This window comes from Syzygium oleosum, unplaced genomic scaffold (genome assembly GCF_021117445.2).
Source record: "Syzygium oleosum isolate NSW1041296 unplaced genomic scaffold, Sole_v2.1 Sole_v2.13, whole genome shotgun sequence".
Classification (NCBI taxonomy): domain Eukaryota; kingdom Viridiplantae; phylum Streptophyta; class Magnoliopsida; order Myrtales; family Myrtaceae; genus Syzygium; species Syzygium oleosum.
The window spans coordinates 8,401,243-8,421,018 of record NW_026607497.1 but is presented as its reverse complement, the minus strand read 5'-3'; the positions used below and the strand labels follow the sequence as shown (position 1 = coordinate 8,421,018).

The 19,776-nt window shown below is 46.7% G+C and overlaps 2 protein-coding genes across 2 annotated transcripts; both read right to left on the bottom strand.

The window, feature by feature from the left end:
- Positions 1–4,694: 4,694 nt before the first annotated feature.
- Positions 4,695–6,061, bottom strand: LOC115675879 (LOB domain-containing protein 37-like). The gene is made up of 2 exons (XM_030598666.2): positions 5,701–6,061; positions 4,695–5,489 (listed from the first exon to the last, which is right to left on the bottom strand). The coding sequence occupies exons 1-2, from the start codon at positions 5,882–5,884 to the stop codon at positions 4,957–4,959; spliced, it is 717 nt and encodes a 238-aa protein (XP_030454526.1). The 5' UTR covers positions 5,885–6,061; the 3' UTR covers positions 4,695–4,956.
- A 7,492-nt stretch (positions 6,062–13,553) lies between these two features.
- LOC115675683 (zinc finger protein ZAT10-like) lies at positions 13,554–14,721 on the bottom strand. Its single transcript, XM_030598436.2, has one exon. It carries the CDS (start codon positions 14,562–14,564, stop codon positions 13,749–13,751), a length of 816 nt encoding a protein of 271 aa, XP_030454296.1. The 5' UTR covers positions 14,565–14,721; the 3' UTR covers positions 13,554–13,748.
- Positions 14,722–19,776: the final 5,055 nt, after the last annotated feature.

The following is a 19,776-nucleotide window of genomic DNA, read 5'->3' as shown; positions in this document are numbered from 1 at the left end:
TAGAAAAGCTTAGGAAAAGAAGAAATGGCAAAAATCGTCCGTGAACGTTAGAACGTTTAATCCAAAAATTTAAGTTAATAAGTGGAAGGAGATCACATGTGTATAAAAAGTATATAAGCAAACTTTAGCACCCCACTCACGTGCAGATCGAATCAGAAAAGATATGCGGAATTCGACAGATGGACAGCCCCAAATGCGAAACAAGTCAGGACGGAACTTTGGCTTTAATACCACGTCAGAATATTCGACCCAAAAGGTTCAAACTAACGAGTGGAGGAGAGCACGCGCACATATAAAGCATATAAACCCCGTAGACAATTGATCCGAGGGATACTTTAGCACTCCCTCTCACATGCATGTCGGATTAGCAAAGGCACATAGAATTCGACGGACGGAAAGGGGGGTAGGGATCGACAAACAAGTCGAGATGGAACTTGGCTCCGATACCATGTTAGAATGCTCGATCCAAGAGGCTCCAAGCACGAGCGATGCGAGATGCTTTGATAGCGAAATTCCACACCGGAGACTTAGACTTCCTCTGTTTTTGTTTTCCTTCCTTCCCATCCGATTTGGACAGACTAAAGTAATACGAAAGAGAGTCGTCTTCGAGTACAGCACGCGTCACATGTATTGTTTTTTTCCTCCTTTATTTGGGAGTCAAGGGGTCGTTTTGACACAGCGGAGGGATCGCTCGGGATAAAATAATGCGAGGTTGAATATCCCCAACCGATTCCGAGAGGGCGCACGCCCCCCCCGCACGAAAAGGGTCATCGGAATCTCACACTCCACCCCCTCCACATAAACCCACCCCCCACCACAAATTGCGTTGCGTTCCTTGTATTTAATCTTTAGTGCGACGCTTTCACGCTCACGCCCGCGCCCCAACATTGGATAACCGGATTTTATAATTCGATCGACAACGAAATGTCGATAATAATAACAATAATAATTATAATAATTAATAATTAAAGATGATAATAATGATAAGCCTTGGTTGAGCTGATTACGTTGGCAACCACGGGCCAGAGAAAATATATTTTAAAAAAAAATTAATGAGAGGAGGAGGAGGGAGAAAGTGCTGCGGAATTGCGAAGCGAAAGCGGACAACCGTCTCCGTTTCGGGGTGGGGCCCGCGGGGGAAATAATTGCTGGGGAGACGCGGCGAAACTGAGGCGCGATCGTGTGTGTGTGCGGGGGAGAGAATTTCGAGGCGTTTCTGTTTCTTCGGCTTGTTGGGTGATTGTCGTTTTCGTGGCGGGGGCATCGAATCGGACGGTGATGATGAATCGATGATGCTGCTCCCTTCCTTTCTTTTTCTTTTTTATTTATTATTTTTATCTCTTTTCTTTATCTTTTTCCTTCTTTTTTGTGATTTTGTTTTTGTTTTGTTTTTTTTTGGCGGGGTAGTGTGATGACGTGGAACCCACTTCCGGTGGAGGAGGACTTCGGGATTGGAGTAGCCTGACGTGCATCGCACTTGTTCTCTCTCTCTTCTCGTTTCCTTTTGGGATGATCGCAAAGAAAAAAACAAAAAAATCTCTCTCTTTCTTTTACTATCCAATTTACGTGAATTGTCGGATGATCTTTTTTAAATTTTCCGGACTAACGAAACAACGGAGCTGATAATAATTCATCAACTTTTCTTCGCCGTGTTCACTCTCGTCACGATAGCGGAGATCTCGTGTGGACAGCAGGACATCGATCATTATGCCATGCAAAAGCATTGCTTTTTTTGTGATTCGGGTTGGCAACCCAATAGAGCAAATGCAACATGTCATTACGATAAGGGCGCCTCAGGAGGATTCTAGATTAAAAATTGAAGGTTGGATGTGCAAATTGCCGTAGGTGAGCCTAGGAGAATACTTGAGGTTGAGATCTGTCTAGAAATAGAATCAATTTCTTTACGTTTAAATTTACTCACTGCTACGTTAATGCTTTTATATGTATCATTGTATCGGTATTGTCGGTAAAATTAGAGCATAAGAGATAAAGTTTCGAAAGAATTGGCATCCTTTTCGAGGGCGAAAGAAAATGGATAAACGAGAATATATGTGACGCTAAGGATAAAAACTGATCGTGTCATGGGAACCATAAGGAACATGTTCATATCGTACTTTGATCACACCTATGGACTATAAGCACGTTAATAGTATAATATATCACATCGATACCATCAAGAATCGAGAACTTTTCCTCCTGGCTTGACCTGCTTTCAGTAACGAGAAAACAAATCGTATATATCAAATTCACGAAAAAGGTTTATGGACTCACATGGAAAACTTCTTTGTGCGCTTTGTGATCGGATCGAGCAATTTTTCTTCTTAACTAAAAATAGAGCGCATTTAAGTGGGAAAAAAAGAGCGAAGGAAAGAGAAGACGGTCCTTACAGCTTGCAAACATCCGGTTAGTAGGTGGGATCATAATAATCGGATCAATAACTCTCGACGGACAGCCTAAAAGCTACCGATTCGGAGATCGTAACCATCCCACCCTCTAAAATCAAAATCTTCTCCACGATGAATTCCCCAATTCGAATCACGCTGGACAAAAACGACGACCCCTCTGCAAAAATTTTCTTGGTAATTAGGCCAACCAACCAAATTCAAAGAGGGTGCTTTCGACCCCTGTTGTAAACTCGAGGTATAAATGACCCCCATCTTGCCAATTTTTTTTATAACCAAAAAAAAAAAAATTTGCTCGCGATGACATTATTATTGGAGCCTTTTCCTGCTTTTTTGTGGCGCATCAACATTTGTCAATACTTGCCTAGAGGAATCTCCATCTTCGGGCCATCACCCCAATTCATGCACGAACTTTTTGTTCGGGGCCAACGTCACGACGACCCCCTCCCCCACTCGTAACAAAACCCTTATTACGTCCAGTGATTATTGCAGCAGATCGCAAACATATAATCAATCAAATGGGTAGGAGAAGCTAAGCTGGCGCGAGCTTTTCGATTCGGAGGCGTTTGTTCGGCGAGATTCCATTCCCGTGCTTCGCTCGCGCCTGCGTCATCAGACGTGAGATTCTTCCCAACCACCGCCTTAAAAACGTACGACAATTTTTTCGGGTCGATCAGGGGGTAGCTCTCGACGAGAAAAGAGATGGAAAGAAACTGAAGGAGAAGCAGCTCCTCGTTCGGGCCCCCCACTTACGTGGCGCGGGCCAATGAGACGGGGGGTCGCCGGTTTGCGCACTCCAATGGCGAGGTTTTACTTTTGTGTGTTTTGTGGTTGGAAGAGTCGACACGAAACGACCCGTCGATTCGAATTCAAAATCCGGGCACGGGGAGAGAGGGGTCCTCGTCAATCGTCGCCGTGGCGAAAGCGACAGACCCACTTGCGCCAGAAGCGGCGAATCGGACGAGATGCGTGATGAGACGGGACCGATCCTACTCCCTCCTCCTCACCTCGCGCGTGCGCTCTCGAGTCGCTACAGATGGAGGCCCTTTTTGCTTATGCAAGCCGACACATAGGTTCCGATGAGACGACCCCCCGCCGTCTCGACCAGTAGAACCAGGCCGACACAAATCGTTTCGCCCATTTTTTTTTATTTTTTGGGTATTTCTTTCTCGTCTTTTTATAAAGGATCGCCTCGAAGGCATTTTTTAATCGTGTTCGATGCAGGACAATTCAATCTGTCCTTCTTCTTTTTTTTTTACTAAATATAAATGGCGAACGATATGAGAGAAATTAGAGTTGCTCGAAATTTTGAGCGTTACCCATGAAAGAAAATTTTCATATTAAAACGGACGTTGGCAATTCGCGTGCTTTACACCACCATCTCATGATCATACCGTGTCGAATTCAAATTCAACCTGAACGCGAACATTTTTTTATTAATCGTGTCGACACTTTGAAATCCAAAAACGACGTATCTGTTAAGCGGGTTACTCGACGCAACACATTCAATATGTGAGCTGGGCGTGCGTTAACGTATTTAGACGTGTCTAAATGTACTAGACGGGTCATTATGTTAACACCAACGGTACGCTCATCCGTGTAATCAAACTCTCATCGAAAACGCGGATCCATTCACGCATTTGCTACTCGTGATAGAAGAGTTGACCCGTTTATAAACCGAAACCGTTTATGCCGGACACAACATGCTTAATTATATGTCCCGTAAACAAGTCGGGTCGGAAATTGTCAATCCCATGCAAGGAATTATCAAAGGCTCTCTAAACTTTGGAACGGTATACTTAAGCAATCGCTCTCATCTTCTTCTAAGCGGAATTACTTGATTGGGTAGAAGGAATTATTCTTTTAAGATGATGCATACATATTCAATGTATACCACGTATGGAAGCTGAACATCTTCATCATTGATGACAAAAAATTGACTTATTTTCCTAACAATTTAAGCTTTTGAGAAAAAAAATATTTGAAAATAAGCAGTTTTCTCATTTGATAAGAGTAGAAAAGCTTGTTTGATTTGAGCGATACGTCTTTACCAATGTCCGAAATCCTTTCGTGTCCAATCTCTGTTCCCTTCCTCCTCCTTTACCTTTCCTTTTCAAAAGGGATTCCTCTTTGATCTTTGAAAATAGACACGAAGTTTCTCCGAGCACTCGAAATATTTTATTAAACCCTCAAGTTTTTAACAAGACCGGGTGCCTTCGCCGCAGTGGATTACGGGTCGAGATCAGTGATCGCATCACGCTCAATTGCAGCGGAGAAAACAGAGCGAAGGAGTAGTACTAAATCATCTTACATTAAATCAAAAAGACATTACATGTAAGATTCTCCCCGTTTAAGGTTCTTTCTGTCTTATCTAAGTCTCTAATACCATTGTACCAAAAACCCCGCCGGAGCAAAATTCCGGCCGGTCGCTGGTCCCTCATCATTCATTTACTTCACTTGTACACCGCCGGCTTATCCCCCCACAAAAAAAAAAGAAAAAAAGAAAAAAAGAGGAAAATGCCAAAATCGTCCCCAAAATCAATGCTCTGCTCTCTCATACGAAGAGGTTCAGGAGCTTCATCTCTTGAACGCCGTTGCCCACGCCGTGATCGTAACCGTTCCCGGAGGGGTCGATCACCTCCGACGCGTCGGAGCTCACGAGGGTCGTCATCGCCGCCGCCGCCGCCGCGGCCGTGGCCGCCGTCATCCTGGCCGGCCAATTCTCCACGAATTGGCTCCTCTTGCCGCGTCTCTTCCCGGGCAATTTCGCCTTGAGGCTGAGGTTCGGGTCGTAGAGGGGGAGGTTGACGTCCACCTGGATCGACGCCGGCACCTGCAGGGACTGCCGCAGGCTCTGCCCCCTGCACGTGGTGCTGGGAAGGAACGGCGAGTCGGCCGACTGGTCGAGCCCGAAGGCCAGGACGGCGGCGCCGCCGCCGCCGAGGGGCTGGACGACGCCGCCGTCGAGCACCGTCTCCACCGCCGCCTCGCACACGTGCCAGTTGCCGCTCGAGAGCAGCCCCACCGCCCCGCTGACCGGGTTCACCGTCCGCCCGCACGCCTCGAACAGCAGGCTTTGAAACAGAGCTGGAAAAAAACCCACCAAAAAAAAAAAAAAAAGAGAGCCCCGTAAGCCCAAAAAAACTCATCCGGCTGACGCAATCACGCACCAAACTCGACATCACCGTACCGAGCAGACCCCACATTTCGCACAATGCGGGGACTCGATTTAAACATATTCCCGGAAGAATCGAGAAATTTTCTCGCGAGAGAGAGAGAAGGGGGGTTGGGGGGTTACCGGAGCGCTGAGAATCGGGGACGGCGGCGACGAGGGAGAGGAGGTCGCTGCGGCCGAAGAAGCGGGCGAGGAAGAGGGTGGCGTTGCCCTGGGCCTCGGGGGACGGGATCCACCGGAGGCACGACCTCAGCACGCAGCTCTCGCTGCAACCCTTTCGCAGGACCCGGCAACCGTTGCAGCTCATCTCCGACGACGTCCGATCACCGCCGAGCAACCAAAACCAAAGCAAACGTACGTCCCTCTCGCTTCCTTCCTTCCTTCCTTCCTTCCTTCCTTCCCGAATCGAAAATCCTCACGGCGCCGCGCAGAACCACCGAAGGCGAAAGGCCGGGGAGAGACAGAGCGCGCGCGTGTGACAGAGATGGGGAGAGAGAGAGGGAGAGCTCTTGGGAATGAAAGCTCGGCAATGGGGGAAGGGGAATAAGAAGGGGGGGGGGGGAGAGGGAGCCTGGAGGTGGGGCCAAGGGAGCGAACTAGGGTTGGGTTAAGTTGGGACTCGGGGTACCGATGTGGGGCCCCCGGTTTCGACGGTGGAGATTCTGCGTACGGCGGAGATTTTGCTCGAAGCGTGGTTGGTGGGGGGCCCCGCGTGTGGGGGGGGAGGAGCGAATATGGAGTGTTCGTGTGTGTGGGGTTAGACAGTGACCCTTTCCCAAAAACTCCAAGGTTTGAGCTCGAGCGGCTGCATGTTTCCGCGAGAGCTCTGGTCCCCACCCTTTTTTTTTAAATTCCCTTTTTTGCCCCCCCTCCTCTTTTTTTTTTGTAATAATTCGGCGGCCGCTATTGCTCCGCGCGACGGCCTCGGGGGAACGTGGACCGTCCGATGCGCGCCCGTCGCTTTCCGCCTCGTGTGGTGCTGTTGTACTTTCCTTCGCCCCCTTTCCCCACGGATGGGCCCCGCCCGGAACCCCGCCCCCCCAAAAAATTAAATTAATTAATTAATTTCGACGGGAAAATAGAAAAACAGAGGCAGAGTTGTGTGCTGGTGTATCCAAAAAAAAAAAAAGAGAAAAAGAAGAAGGAAATTCTTAAATCTGGCTAGGCTATGGGTTTAAAATAATCTTTAATCATACGAACATTCCTTGTGCTTTCATATCTTCATCTATGATCTCCTCGTATTTTCAATTTGGCCTAAATACCTCTTAGGTACGGTCATGTTTCCCATTTAAAGTTCCATTCCATTGGGCTTCCATGAGGGTCTCTTATCACAAAAATACGACATAACATTTGGAAAATGGCGTTTCCATAATCCCGCGTTTTGAGTTTATTTTCAGCTTAATTTCCATGCGACTGAAAAATGTCGCGTCCATTGCTCTTTGGTCTCGATCACGAACCCTCTTAAAATAGATTTTTGAAAGGGTTCGATGGAATTGTCAAAAGTACAACGGGCTATATTTATCAAATTGAAAGTACAAGGGATCATTGGATAAAACGCTAAAATACGGGGGGGAAGGAGTGTGGACTATGTTTCTCGTTTTTTTAAACTATTGACGGAAGGCGACATAAAAAAAAAGTACCCCCACAAAATCTACGGGTGTAATATATGGCATCAGATACTCCATTGGATGCTTTTCTATATGACGCAAGATAATAAAAACATCATACATGAAAGAATCTGTTGCAAGTACCTCAAACTAAATATATTAATTAACTGAACGAAGGCCCGTGCCATGCACTCGTTGGACATCCTCTTCTCTCGTTTTCTATTTTTTTTTTACACGTAAAATATCATTTATAATATATATCAATCGTACTTTCCTGAAACATTACTCATTTCTAACTTCAAATTCCTAGATAAAAATTATTCTCTCGTGTTTCAATTGCGATTTTCATCTCACAATTACAGTCAAATACACCAAATCTAGTACTATAAAGAAATATGCGTAGATGAAGGGAAAGAGAGGTGACACATTAAAGTCGCGAAGTCCTCTTTACGAAACTTCTCTTCAACGTACCCTGTCTATGCTCCCCCACCCAAGCATACAATATAGCAGCAGAGGGGGGGGGGGGGGGGGGGCCGACGCCACGTGGCACGCGGAGAGAGAGGCCAGATGGAGGCAACCTGTCCACGTGGCTGCACCGTAAAGAGGAGATTATGCCATCTTCCTCCACGTGTGTTTTCATATAGATCAGATTTTGTACGACTAGATTAACAAATAATCGGGGGCGCATTGGGGAAGAAATCCCCAAGAATCGAATTTATGCACCGGATGAACCGGGTCAAAAGAGCTTTCGATGCGGGGACGTGTATTCTTGGAAATGTGCACTAATTGCAATCCATTTGAATAAAGGCGGTTCCACTTTGGAAGAAGGGAAAAAAACATTAAAGGCGAGCCCCACTAGTAAAGGGAGTCCCACATGGGGTGCGTCACAAAAGGGTCGCTAGTGGGAGGGTGGAGGCCGAAATTACCCAATAGTAAAGGTGTCAAAATGGATCTTAAATCCATATATGACCCATTTAAAAATAAATGGGTCATATATGGGTCACTTAATTTTAAAGAATCAACCTTAAATGAGTTTTAAATTTTAAAACTTAAAGATAAATGGTTTGAGTTTGGAACCCATGTCCAACCCACCCACTAGACTCATCCACACACTCTCTTCCTCTTTATAAAGATGTTTAAAAAAAATCGAAATTTAATTATTTTTATTTTTTCTCTTTTTCTTTTTTCTTTTCTCTTCTTTCTTTTTCTTTTTTTTTTATTCCGGCCGGTGGTCGGCCACGGCGACCGGCCACCGAGGCGGGACGACCTCGCCGGCCTCCGGCGAGGCTCGAGCTCGCCGGTGAGGCTCGAGCCTCGCCGATCTGGCGAGCCTCGAGCTCGCCCGATTCTGGCGACCTCGAGGCTCGCCCGATCCCGGCGAGGCTCCAGCCTCGCTGACCTGTGGCGAGGCTCCAGCCTCGCCAGATCGGCGAGAACGAGCTTCGCCGGTCTCCGACGAGCTCGTCCTCGCCTGTGGTCGGTCGCCGGCCACGGCGGCCGGCGATCGGCCAAAAATAATGGAAAAAGAAAAAAAAAAGAAAAAAAAATAATTAAAAATTCGATTTAAAAAATAAAAAAATATTAATTTTTTTTTATTTTCTTGGTAATGACTTTATGAAAAATATTTTCTAGAAATGTCGCATTTTTCGTAAAACAAACAGAACCTCAATTTTAAAAAAAATTATAAAAATTTTTCACTAGCTTTGTATTGCATAAAATGTTTTAGCAGTATAATTTTTAAAAAAAAAATCATAAGAAACAAGTATTCCTAGATTATGTTAAATATAAAAGTGTTTTAGCAATATGGGTTGGGTCGGGTATGGGTTAGGTATGGATCGGGTCGGGTATGGGTCAAGATATTTACACTATGAATAAATGGGTTATAAACGGGTTAATGGGTCAATTTGGGTCGGACCATTTATGACCCGACCCAAACCCGACCCGACCCACCCGTTTAACAGGTCTACCCAATAGGTCGGCTTATCCGTCCAAGTCTAATCTAAGAATTTTACGGGAATTTATACCTTTAAGCTTGTGATCTTGCGGAGTAATTGTCGGCGTAATTATGAGTGTCTTCTGGTAAATTAGACTGATTATTTGATAATGATCAAGAGATTTTTCGCTATCGACGGATGATAGCAATTTCAGAGGCAAGGATTTTGGGAAGCAAGTGCGATACAGAGAAGGAATTTTGAACTGGACTGAGTTGGGCTTCTCGTATGGGCTTTGATTCTGAATGGATCGGGCACTTTCTCAGCATGTGGGCCATGCTCTCTTGAGCCCTGATCTTCATGCGTTTCTTCAAATGAGAGCCCAGGTGATAGGGAAGAAAAGTTGCATTTTGCGCCAGTTGGATTACTTGCTTCTCACTCTCAGTCCTCACGACGGTCTCTTCATTTCGTGGAAAGTTTTTTTTAACTGAAAACATTTTTCTATGTGATGTGATGTTTGGATCGCTTAGATAAATAAGTTGGCGGATAGTTTGTTGAAGTTAACGGAAAGCATATGCTTAAATTTAGGAAAATGACTACCTCTTCAAAAAAAAATTACCAGAATTCATTTTCTAAAATACAATTGGTTCTTGACGCTTCGTCCTGGGTTTAGGAGGCCAGGCGAGGGACCTCAGAGCCTAGGACCCTGAGGTCGGACTTGGGTCCCAGAGATCAAAGAGGCCGGGCCAGGGTCACTCAAGGCCAAGCCCAAGACCCTAGCGCTATGTAAGAGTCCCCAGTGGTCGGGCTCAGTTCCACAGCTCCCGCGCTCAGGCCTAGGTCCCTGTGCGGCCATCCCTGGTACCCCGATGGTTGTGCCTCGGTTCCTAGCGGCCGGGCGGGGCGTCGGCCCCGAGGCCCTGTTCCCCAATGCCCGAACCCCGGGATATAGGGTTGTACTAGAGAATTTTTCTCAAATGAGTGTATCATAATTTTCATGCAACAAATAATAGAGAAACGACTTCCATATTATTCACGAAATATAGCTAAACAAACGGAGCTGAAGTGTTTCTGAAAATATTTTCCAGCAAAGTTAACTTTTCATGAAATAAATGGAACCTAAATTTTTCGTGTCAGTTGAATTTTCATCAAAGGACACTCCCATTGGGAAAAAGTTACCATAGTTTCATGGCAACCACTCTCGTTGTTTTGAGTACATAACCTCAAAGACTAGCCGCTAAATCATGTTGCAACTGTTTCTTTTTTTGGCTAATTGACAACCGGAAGAGCTGGACATTCATAGGAAACAGAAGTTTATAAATATTGCAAAGGTATTTAATGCGACGGATACACCGTGAGGGAGTGAAGACGTGGTGTGATCCACCAATCACCTTTATCCGCGCGTTATGAATCTCATACTACGTGGTGCCACGTTGTGTACATTTCGCTTTTGAATGAGAACACAAACTCAACGCGGCGCAACTTTACTTTCAGAAATCCAAAAGCAGATCCGACCCGGCCTGTCAAATCGCGGACTGTCATGGTCATGGGTGGAACTATTTTCATCGGCGTTTCCTCAAAAGACCGACTGATTATAATCCCACCAAAGTAGCAGGTAATCACAAAATTAGCGACACGAGAAGGATCGTCGATCTTAATCAAGAGCGCCCAGAGTCGGTCTCAACGCGCAAGTTCGAGATCTTTTAGCAGCAGTTTACCATTGCTGTCTTGGATCCTTCCTTAAAAACGAAGAGTGTTTTGCAGTCCCATTTCGTGTACGTCGACTTGGGGAAAAAGCCAAAAGGGTCTTCCAATTCCACGCGTTTGTTATCAACAGCTACGTTCCGCGCTGGATGCTGATTAGCTGGGACATGTTTGACGACTTCTCGAGCAGTAAACAACGGGATCCCGTGAGAGACTGTGATGGCTGCTCCAGTTTGCTTGCGACGAAGGCGACCCGATACCGCACCGTGCACGTCCGCGAATTTGCTGCGCGCGCTCCCATATTCTTGCTTTCTCACGAAACCTCTGGTCCTCGCACTCGTTAAGCTAACTACATCTTTTCACACACGACAAGGCAAACCCTTTCATGGGGTCAAATCGAGGATGTTCTTTTCTTCTTCTTCTTCTTCTTTACGTGTAAAGTTGAGGGGTCTGTTAAACCTAAAAGCGATGGTGTTAAAACAAAGTAGGGTAATGGGACACTCGTGATATTCCGTGTGTTTAGACAGCAAATCGAAGCGAAAGTCCATGTTCTTTTCACACGGCTTTTGGCTCATTATTAGGTTGTTTCTTCGCATGTTACCCGCCGTGGATTCCTCCTTTTTTGCTTGGCGAGGTTGTTACCGGTTGCCACCCGAATCCAGCCCTTGAATGCATTGTCCTTTCCTGGTTTCATGGAAGATTTCCCACCGACAGGTGATAAATTACGAGGAAATGCACCGGCAATCGAAGTCAACGCTGGTCACCGGATCGAAGTTGACAAGCGACCCGACCCCGGGTTCAATGGTCCATCTTGCACAAATCGAGCGTGAGGGTTTGATCACTGGATGGCTTTATACTGTAGTAAACTCTATTACATCGTTGGCTTGTCTTGTATGTAAAATTAGCTAGGTTTGACGACCCATTTAACGAGGCCTCGAGTCAAATCTTGCGATAGATTCAACTAAATTAAATCCGCTCCGCTTTTATCGCCCTGATCACAGAGCCATATACTTAAACGAACTCTCGGTGGGTATACATGCACTCAATTCGTCACTGTCATCAAATTAAATAAATTTCACGCGCAACCAATAGGATCCAACGATAAAAGGATCCGGATGCGCATGCACCGGGATCACCCCATAAAAATTACAAGATCAGGTCCATTCATGTTCAGCTCGAATTGGGTAAATTGAGAAAAGTGTCAAAAAAATCCTAAATCTTTTGCATTTGTGCCAATTTAGTCCTAAATCTTTTGCATCGGTGCCAATTGAGTCCTAAACCTTTTGCATTTGTGTCAATTCAGTCCTAAACCTTTTTTTGGTGCCAATTCAGTCCTAAACCTTTTTTTGGTACCAATTCAGTCCTAAACTTTTTGCATTGATGCTAATTCAATCCTAAACCTTTTGCATTTGTGCCAATTCAGTCCTTCGACACGTGAATAGCTACTAGCCAGAAGGACCGAATTGGCACCAATACAAAAGATTTAGGGCTGAATTGACACAAATGCAAAAGGTTTAGGACTGAATTGACATCAATGCAAAAGGTTTAGGACTGAATTGACACCAAAAAAAGGTTTAGGACTCAATTGGCACCAATGCAAAATGTTTAGGACTTTTTTGACACTTTTCCCCGGGTAAATTTGCACGTCGTATTCTATGTGCGGAGGATTGTAGCGGGTGAATGCTTAATTAGCTAAAAACCCATCTCTCTATAAGCTAAAATGGGCTCGTTTTTCTTCTAGAATCGAAAACCCACCACCCCATCGTTAAGGAAATATCAGAAACTACTGCGAACTTCACCTCACCTAAGGTCGGTTCGTGCCGATCTGCATTCAAAGCCTTGAACGTGGACGAGTCTTTTCCCTATAACATGCCGTGGAATGAGCAAAGAAAGGAAGGAGGAAGGAGAGTCGCCTCTTACAAAAACAAGGAGCGCGACAGGCTTAAGTAAAGAAGGCCACCTGTCGTCCCAATCCATTCCCGCAACGCACGACTCTTCCTTATCCTCACCGAACATTCCCCAGCTAGCTCTTCTCCTCTATCACGAGCTACACATAATGCATGACGACATCCACGTCTTGAATACCAAGAGCGACCATTTTTAAATTTATGGAAATGTCAGCATACAACAACGCAGACATCCCAACCTCCACCTCGAGAGCTCACTATTTTGTGATGCATTTTTTTTTTCTTAATTTCGTGTTGTGCTACTTGGCTTTTAAATTCGAGTAAGAATTGCCCCCGAAAAACATTAGTCAACAAAACCCTTCTATCTCGTATCAAGAAGCGAACTACTTCTGGATAACTACGGAATATGTTCTGTACCAAGAAGGAAGTGGAGAAGTTGAGAAGCTCTTCCGTTCGAAGAACCCTTGATTTACTTGCACAATTTAAACCGCCAGAGTTGGTACGTCGGTTTCGCCCTTCTAAAGTAAGGAAAAAGATCACCTTTTTATATAGTAATTAAACCATAAAATAGCCCCCAAAAAAGAAAAAAAAAAAGTAAATAGGAGCCTAGGAGGAGAGCACACTCAATAGCTCAGCTAAACTCAACGACCGCTTCGCCGCCAAACCTAACTCGGTGGCCCAACCGCAGGATTTTGACCGCCATTCCATTTAGCTGCGTAGATAACCTCTGAATCCTCCCTTTCCACCGATCATTCAGAACTCCATGAAATTTTGCAATTATTTGACAATTGAAACACAATCAGATTGGACAATCCACGAGATCAAACTTCGAATGAAAAAGAATGATGAATATTGAAGAATTCATAAGGTGTTACAACTCCAAAAGAATGAAAAAACAAGGCAGACTGAGATCCAACGAGGATCGAGCAGTCTATGTACAACCTAAAAATTCCAGATTAAAAGATCCACTAAGCCCCCAGCTAAGTAACTAGAACTGCTAATTCTAAAAGCACGACCAAGATTCAGTGTTCCGGAGAAAGCTTTATCTTCAGGGGCATCAAGAAACGCGGCTTCTTGGACGGGTGGGGGCTCTCCACCTCGTCCTCGCCCGACACGAGGAACCCGGTCGGGAACTCCGGCAGCGCGGGCACGTTCAGGTCGAAGTTGCGGTGGCTGCTGTACCCGAGCGTGTGCGCCGACCCCACGCCCTCGGACGTGGTGGTGATCCCGCTGCTGGCGGAGGCGCTGGCGCCGCCGCCCTCGTAGTGGCAGCGCTTGTGCCCGCCCAGGGCCTGGCCGGTGGGGAAGGACTTGTGGCATATGGAGCACTCGTGCGACCTCCCGACCCCGCTCGAGTTAGCGGCGGAGTTCGTGGTGGAGGTGGAGGGCTCGTCGCCCCCGGCAACCGCGGCGGCGGCGGCGGCGGCGGCGGCAGACTTGCGGTGGCTGGCCTTGTGGCCGCCGAGGGCCTGGTAGGAGGGGAAGGCCTTGCCGCAGACGGCGCACTTGTAGCTCAAGTTATTCGCCGGGGCCGCGGTCGCCGTCACGGGGGCTGCGGTCGCCGTCGCGGTCGCTGCCGCCGCTTCTTCCGGCTTTGTCGGCGGCGGAGGAGGAGCGGGTGAAGCGTGGCCCTTGGGCTTGTTGGAGGCGGCGGCGCCGCCGCGGGCGAGCATGATGAGGCAGAGGGCGAGGTACTCCTCCTCGGTGGGGGGGTGGTGGGGGCGCTTGGAGCGCTTGCGCTTGATCAAGGGCTCCATGAAGCGGGAGCTCATGGGCTCCTCCATGAACTTGAACGTGGGCGCTGCTGCGGTGGGGGAGTTGATAGCTTCCAAGGCCATGGACGCCGGTGGTTGTGAAGCAATCTTGGTCACCCTGCGTGTGTGAATTCTGAGAGCTCAGGCGGAACTTTTAGAGAGAGAGAGAGAGAGAGAGAGAGAGGGAGAGAGAAGGAAGGGTGTTGAGTTGAATTGGTGTGGAGAGAGAGTGAGAGTGGGAGGGCCTTTTATAAAGGCGAAGGGGGAGTGGTGGTGAGGGGGGAGGAGGAAGTTGCGGGACAAGTGGTTGGAAACCAAGTGAAGTGGTCTCTCCCTTCACTCAAGCCCCGTTCCTTTTGTCGTTTCACACGAAAATATACATTAAAGAAATTGATGAAATGGGGAGGGGGAAGTGGAGCACGTTGTCGACCGAGGTTTAGAATAAGGTGGGGGCGGGGGGGGAGTTCTTGCTTGGTGGCCAAGAACGACTGAAGTCGGTCAAACAGTGTCGTCCTCTCTTTGAGCTCTCTCTCTCTCTCTAGAGAGGCGGCCATTGGCTGCTGTGGAAGGAGGAGAGAAGAAGCGTAGGGTTTTTCCTCCCTTTCAGTGAAGAGACCAGAGACTGCTTCAAAGTCAACGCCACCGAAAAGTCGGATAGTATTCCACAGCAAACGCGCTTCTTGCTTCTTACGATTACTAGGCGTAAGCATTATCATATTCGTATCCCCACCAGCAGCAGCAGCAGCAGCAGCCAGCCCTTTGGAAGAGTCGTCGGGGGGGGACAAAGTCTCGGTCCATTTGAAAGTGAAATCTCGATCGTTTCGCTCGCGTATGTACGTGCGTATGTTTGCCCATTTCTCTCTGAACCGGTCCTACTTTCTAGTAGAAAGTTTCTACTCCCCTCCTCCAAGCCACACTTATCATCAAGCGATCCTTTCAGAATTTTACACCAGAAAGAACGCCTGACGAGTTCCTTACCACACTCGGCCAACGATGCCCGTATCCCGCCGCTCACGTAGGGTAAATTGATCGGACGAAGAGCGAGCGGCGTGTCGTAAACTTTGAACGAAAGACGGCATTGTACGGTTCAATTTTCTCGGGGGCATACATTTCGCGACCGTAGTAGTTGTCAGCCGTTTTTTACGAGATCGCCAACCCCCAATCCCAAGACGACGAGACTTCGATGCATGTAACATTAGACGCCACGAGTGTTGTAACACAAATGACTTAAACGACGGCACGATACAACCGCAATGCAGTCCCGATCTGGATATTTTGGTTCCGGGAGCGATTCTCCAAATTTAGAATATCTCGATCGAGGAACCCCATAAAAAATTTCCAATCGAACTTGTAATTAGGTCTTGGGAGATCATGTGCGCACAAGTTAAACGCGCGGAGTGCACTAGGAGTGCAGGGGGGAGCATCTATAGCGAAAATCACACATGCATCCCATTTGCAATCAACTAGACTTTGCATTCGGTGTCAAACGAGGAGAATTACCAAAAAAAAGTCATACGCCTATTGTAATTGTGTCAATTCAGTCATCAAACTTTTTCTTTTTGTATTTATAGCAATTCAGTCCCTCAGGAAATTACTACTATGGACGCCAGCCGTCCTACAAAGCGCGATCGGCATTGAACCCCTTGCCTAAAGTCGACCCGAGTATCCAAAACCCGGTCGTGCTCATAGCCTCGCTGTCAAACAGTATCATTCGTCAGCGAGAGCATACGTTTCGCAGTGCCAAAAAAATTACGGAAAAAAGGACGAGAACGCGCGGCGTTTTAATTGATGTGGACCATTCATCAATGTCCACGACGTAGCATATGTTCTCTAGTCTTTCTAGAAGGCGCAAGAAAGCTGGAGTCGTAACGAGAGAAACCTCCAGAGCCGTCTCGTGCTGCTCTGTTCCGCGCGTTTTTCTCGCCTCAATTGGATGCGGGGTGTGTTCCGGTGGCGTACGAGGCAGCACGGGGGGCGTAGATTTGTAGAATACACGCGAAGGAGATCACACGTCCGGCTCGCACGTGTCGGCCGTCCAAAGTGGACCCCCGACGGGTGGGTGGGTGGGTGGGTGGAGGGGCGGCGGCGGCCGTCGTGGAGGAGGAGGCGGCGGTGGTGGTGGGAGATGCCCCTGCTCTGCTCCCCGCCGCCCCCTACGGAGGACACGTCACCGCTCCCTTCGTTTTCACGTAGCTTTTCCTCAAAGCAACCAGGACCACCCATCTCCTCCTTCGGTCCCTCGGTATTTTGATGATCTGTGCATCCCCCTAGGTACGTGCGTGTGAAGTCGAGCCAGATGAAATGGCACGAAGAAAATTCGGACCTACCCCCGATCAGCAAAGCTTTCACACGTGTCGACGGACGCCGGTGGGCGGCGAAACTTTCGATGGATTTTTCGTTTGCGAGAGGATCACGAGGAGTTGACTGATCTTTTGTGGGTCTACGTAAGTACGAAGTGATCGGGCCCTCGGAGACGTGGAAAACGAGCGTGTAAATCCCTTCGTGGATCGATGTTTGACCCTCTAAATCCACAGTTGTGGGATAACTGAGCCACATGGTTCATGAGGGGGTTAAGAGAAAGACTATTATAGGTAAGTTCAAGATATGTGTTTGCTTGCCCGACACGGAGACCCCTTCGTTTTTGGCCATTAACCTCCGTCTTTTAAGGCGTTATGGCCTTAAAAAAAAGAGCTTTTTGATTCGAAGAATCCGCTCGAAATAGTGAGCGAAGAGCACGCTTGTCGAACAGACTCGTCATATCGGATCAAAACACATAGCGGAATCTCCCGAACTAGGCCTTCTATTCAAGCATGGCCTCCTCTTATCATAACCGGGGTCAAGGATGATGGGAATTTTTAATACGACGAAGCTTACGGCTTTTTTTAAGTAGTCACATGGACTCTGAAAGATTCTCTCATTTATTGATGGGTTCGTGATCTCGATCGAGATCGAGGATCTTCATCAGGGCTAAAAATCTGATTGCCACGTAGATTCAAGATAAGATTCTCTGAAGTCTCACGATCTTAAGAAAAATTCGCCGATGCCGACTAATTCCATACGTACTCATCTAACACCCGGCGGACGACATCTACGATGGCCACGAAATGCGGAGGATTCTTCGAAGCACGAGCATGGCGGACGGTACTGCATCGAGGGTGAATTTTCCTATGCCGAAAAGCCCACTGACTTCGAGTGCGAACCCGCGGTCTCTCGTGTGTCGAGAACTTTCCTGATGCATCGACGCGAAGGAAAAGGTACATGAGAAATTGTCGTCCGCGGATTGGGCACGTTTGGCGCGTGAAGTCGTTGCTTACCATCGCTGCTGCTCGTGCTTATCGCCACGTGGCCGAGAACCTGGTTCCCATCCACGCTTCGACGATGACAAAACCCACGGTTTTTCCTCTTTCGCTTTCCACCCTCTCTCTCTTTTATATTTTCAAATTGCGCAAGATGGGGGTAGATTTCAGGGAGAAAGCAATTGGCCCTTCGCACCACCTGCATCTTGTGACCATGTCAATCAATCATTTAAGAAATCGGGTCAAACTCGAAGCCCAAATCCAAGTTGGTATCCCGAATTCAGGTGTGGTGGGTACTATATAATGCACCAAAGTTTCATCCAATAGTAATCGATTGATGAGGGATCATGACTTTTGCGCTTAAAATGGCGTTCGTGAGTTGGGGGGGAAGAAACGTGTGAATCATTGATCTTTCTTTTGATTGAAGATTGCGAGAGTCCACTTGACACCAAAGTCTGAGTTGATATCCCAAATTCGTAGATGGGGTGTTACTATAATGCACCGAAGTTTCATCCAGTAGTAATTGATTGATGAAGAGTTATGACTTTTGCACATAAAACAGTGTTCGTGAGTTGGGGAAAAGAAACACTTGAATCATTCATCTTTCTTTAGATTGCAGATTGCGAGAGTCCACTTGACACCAAGATCCAAGTTGGTATCCCAAATTCGTATATGGGGTGTGCTATAATGCACCAAAGACTTATCCAATCATAGTTGATTGACGAAGAATACGACTTGAGCTGGGGGGGAAAGAAACGTGTGAAACCTAAATCTTTCTTTAGGTTTGCAGATTGAGAGTACACTTGACACCTGGCTATAGACGTAGCATTGTCTTAATTAGTCGTGCGTGATGGATATGGACGCCTCTCGAGCAACAGCGGCAACACGCCAAGTGGTGTGGACTGGATAGTTTGTAGGATTCCATTTTTTGAAAGTTACTGCAAGAAAATGAGGTCAAAAAAGTCATAAATTTTTTGCATTGATACTAATTTAATCATAAACCTTTTTTTGATGTCAATTCAGTCGTAAATCTTTTGCATTGGTGCCAATTTAGTCCTAAATCTTTTTTTGGTGCCAATTCGGTCCTAAACCTTTTGTATTTATGCCAATTCAGTCCTAAACCTTTTTGTCTTTGTGCTAATTCAGTTTTTTCGATCAATTTTGATCGGATTTTGCTGACGTGGACAACTTTTAATAATATTTTAATATTTTTTTAAATTTTTATTTATTCTTTTCTTTTCTTTTTTCCCTCCCTCCTTCCTCCAGCTGGTCGCCAGACCGGCGACCGGCCAGAGGCCAGAGGCCGGCAAAGGCGAGCCTCACCATGGCTAGGCGAGGCACGACCTCGCCTAGCTGCCGGTGAGGCTCGAGCCCTCGCCGGAGGCCACGACGAAGGCCTCTGGCGAGGTCCAACCTCGCTTAGCCATGGCGAGGCTCGCCTTCGCTATCGCTAGCGAGGGCGAGCCTCGCTGGCCTCTGGCTAGTCGCCGATCCAGCAACAGGCTAGAGGAAGGAGAGAGGGGAGGGAAAAAAATCAAATAAATAAATAAATAATAAAAAATATTAAAATATTATTAAAAAGTTATCCACGTCGACGCTCGAAGGAAAAATCAAATAAATAAATAAATAATAAAATATATAAAATATAAAAATTATTGCCGGTGGCCGGTCGGCCGGCGTCCACGTCAACAAAATCTGGCCAAAATTAGCCGAAATGACTGAATTGGCACAAAGAAAAAAAGGTTTAGGACTGAATTGGCACCGATACAAAAAGTTTAGGATTGAATTGGCACCAAAAAAAGGTTTAGGACTAAATTGACACAAATGCAAAATGTTTACGACTGAATTGACACCAAAAAAAGGTTTAGGACTAAATTAGCACAAATGCAAAAAGTTTAAAACTGGATAATTTATAGGATTCCATTTTTTGAGGCCTCGAAATACTCATTTTGAATTGTGAAAATTACTGCAAGAAAACAACTCGACCCTACAGATCTAGC

What these genes read in the sequence shown, in the direction of transcription:
- LOC115675879 (XM_030598666.2), bottom strand. Translation starts at nt 5,884, where the DNA reads ATGAGCTGCAACGGTTGCCGGGTCCTGCGAAAGGGTTGCAGCGAGAGC. An exon ending in CCCCGATTCTCAGCGCTCCG is followed by an intron (nt 5,490 to 5,700) that starts GTAACCCCCCAA and finishes GTTTTTTTCCAG; the next exon opens with CTCTGTTTCAAAGCCTGCTG.
- LOC115675683 (XM_030598436.2), bottom strand. Translation starts at nt 14,564, where the DNA reads ATGGCCTTGGAAGCTATCAACTCCCCCACCGCAGCAGCGCCCACGTTC.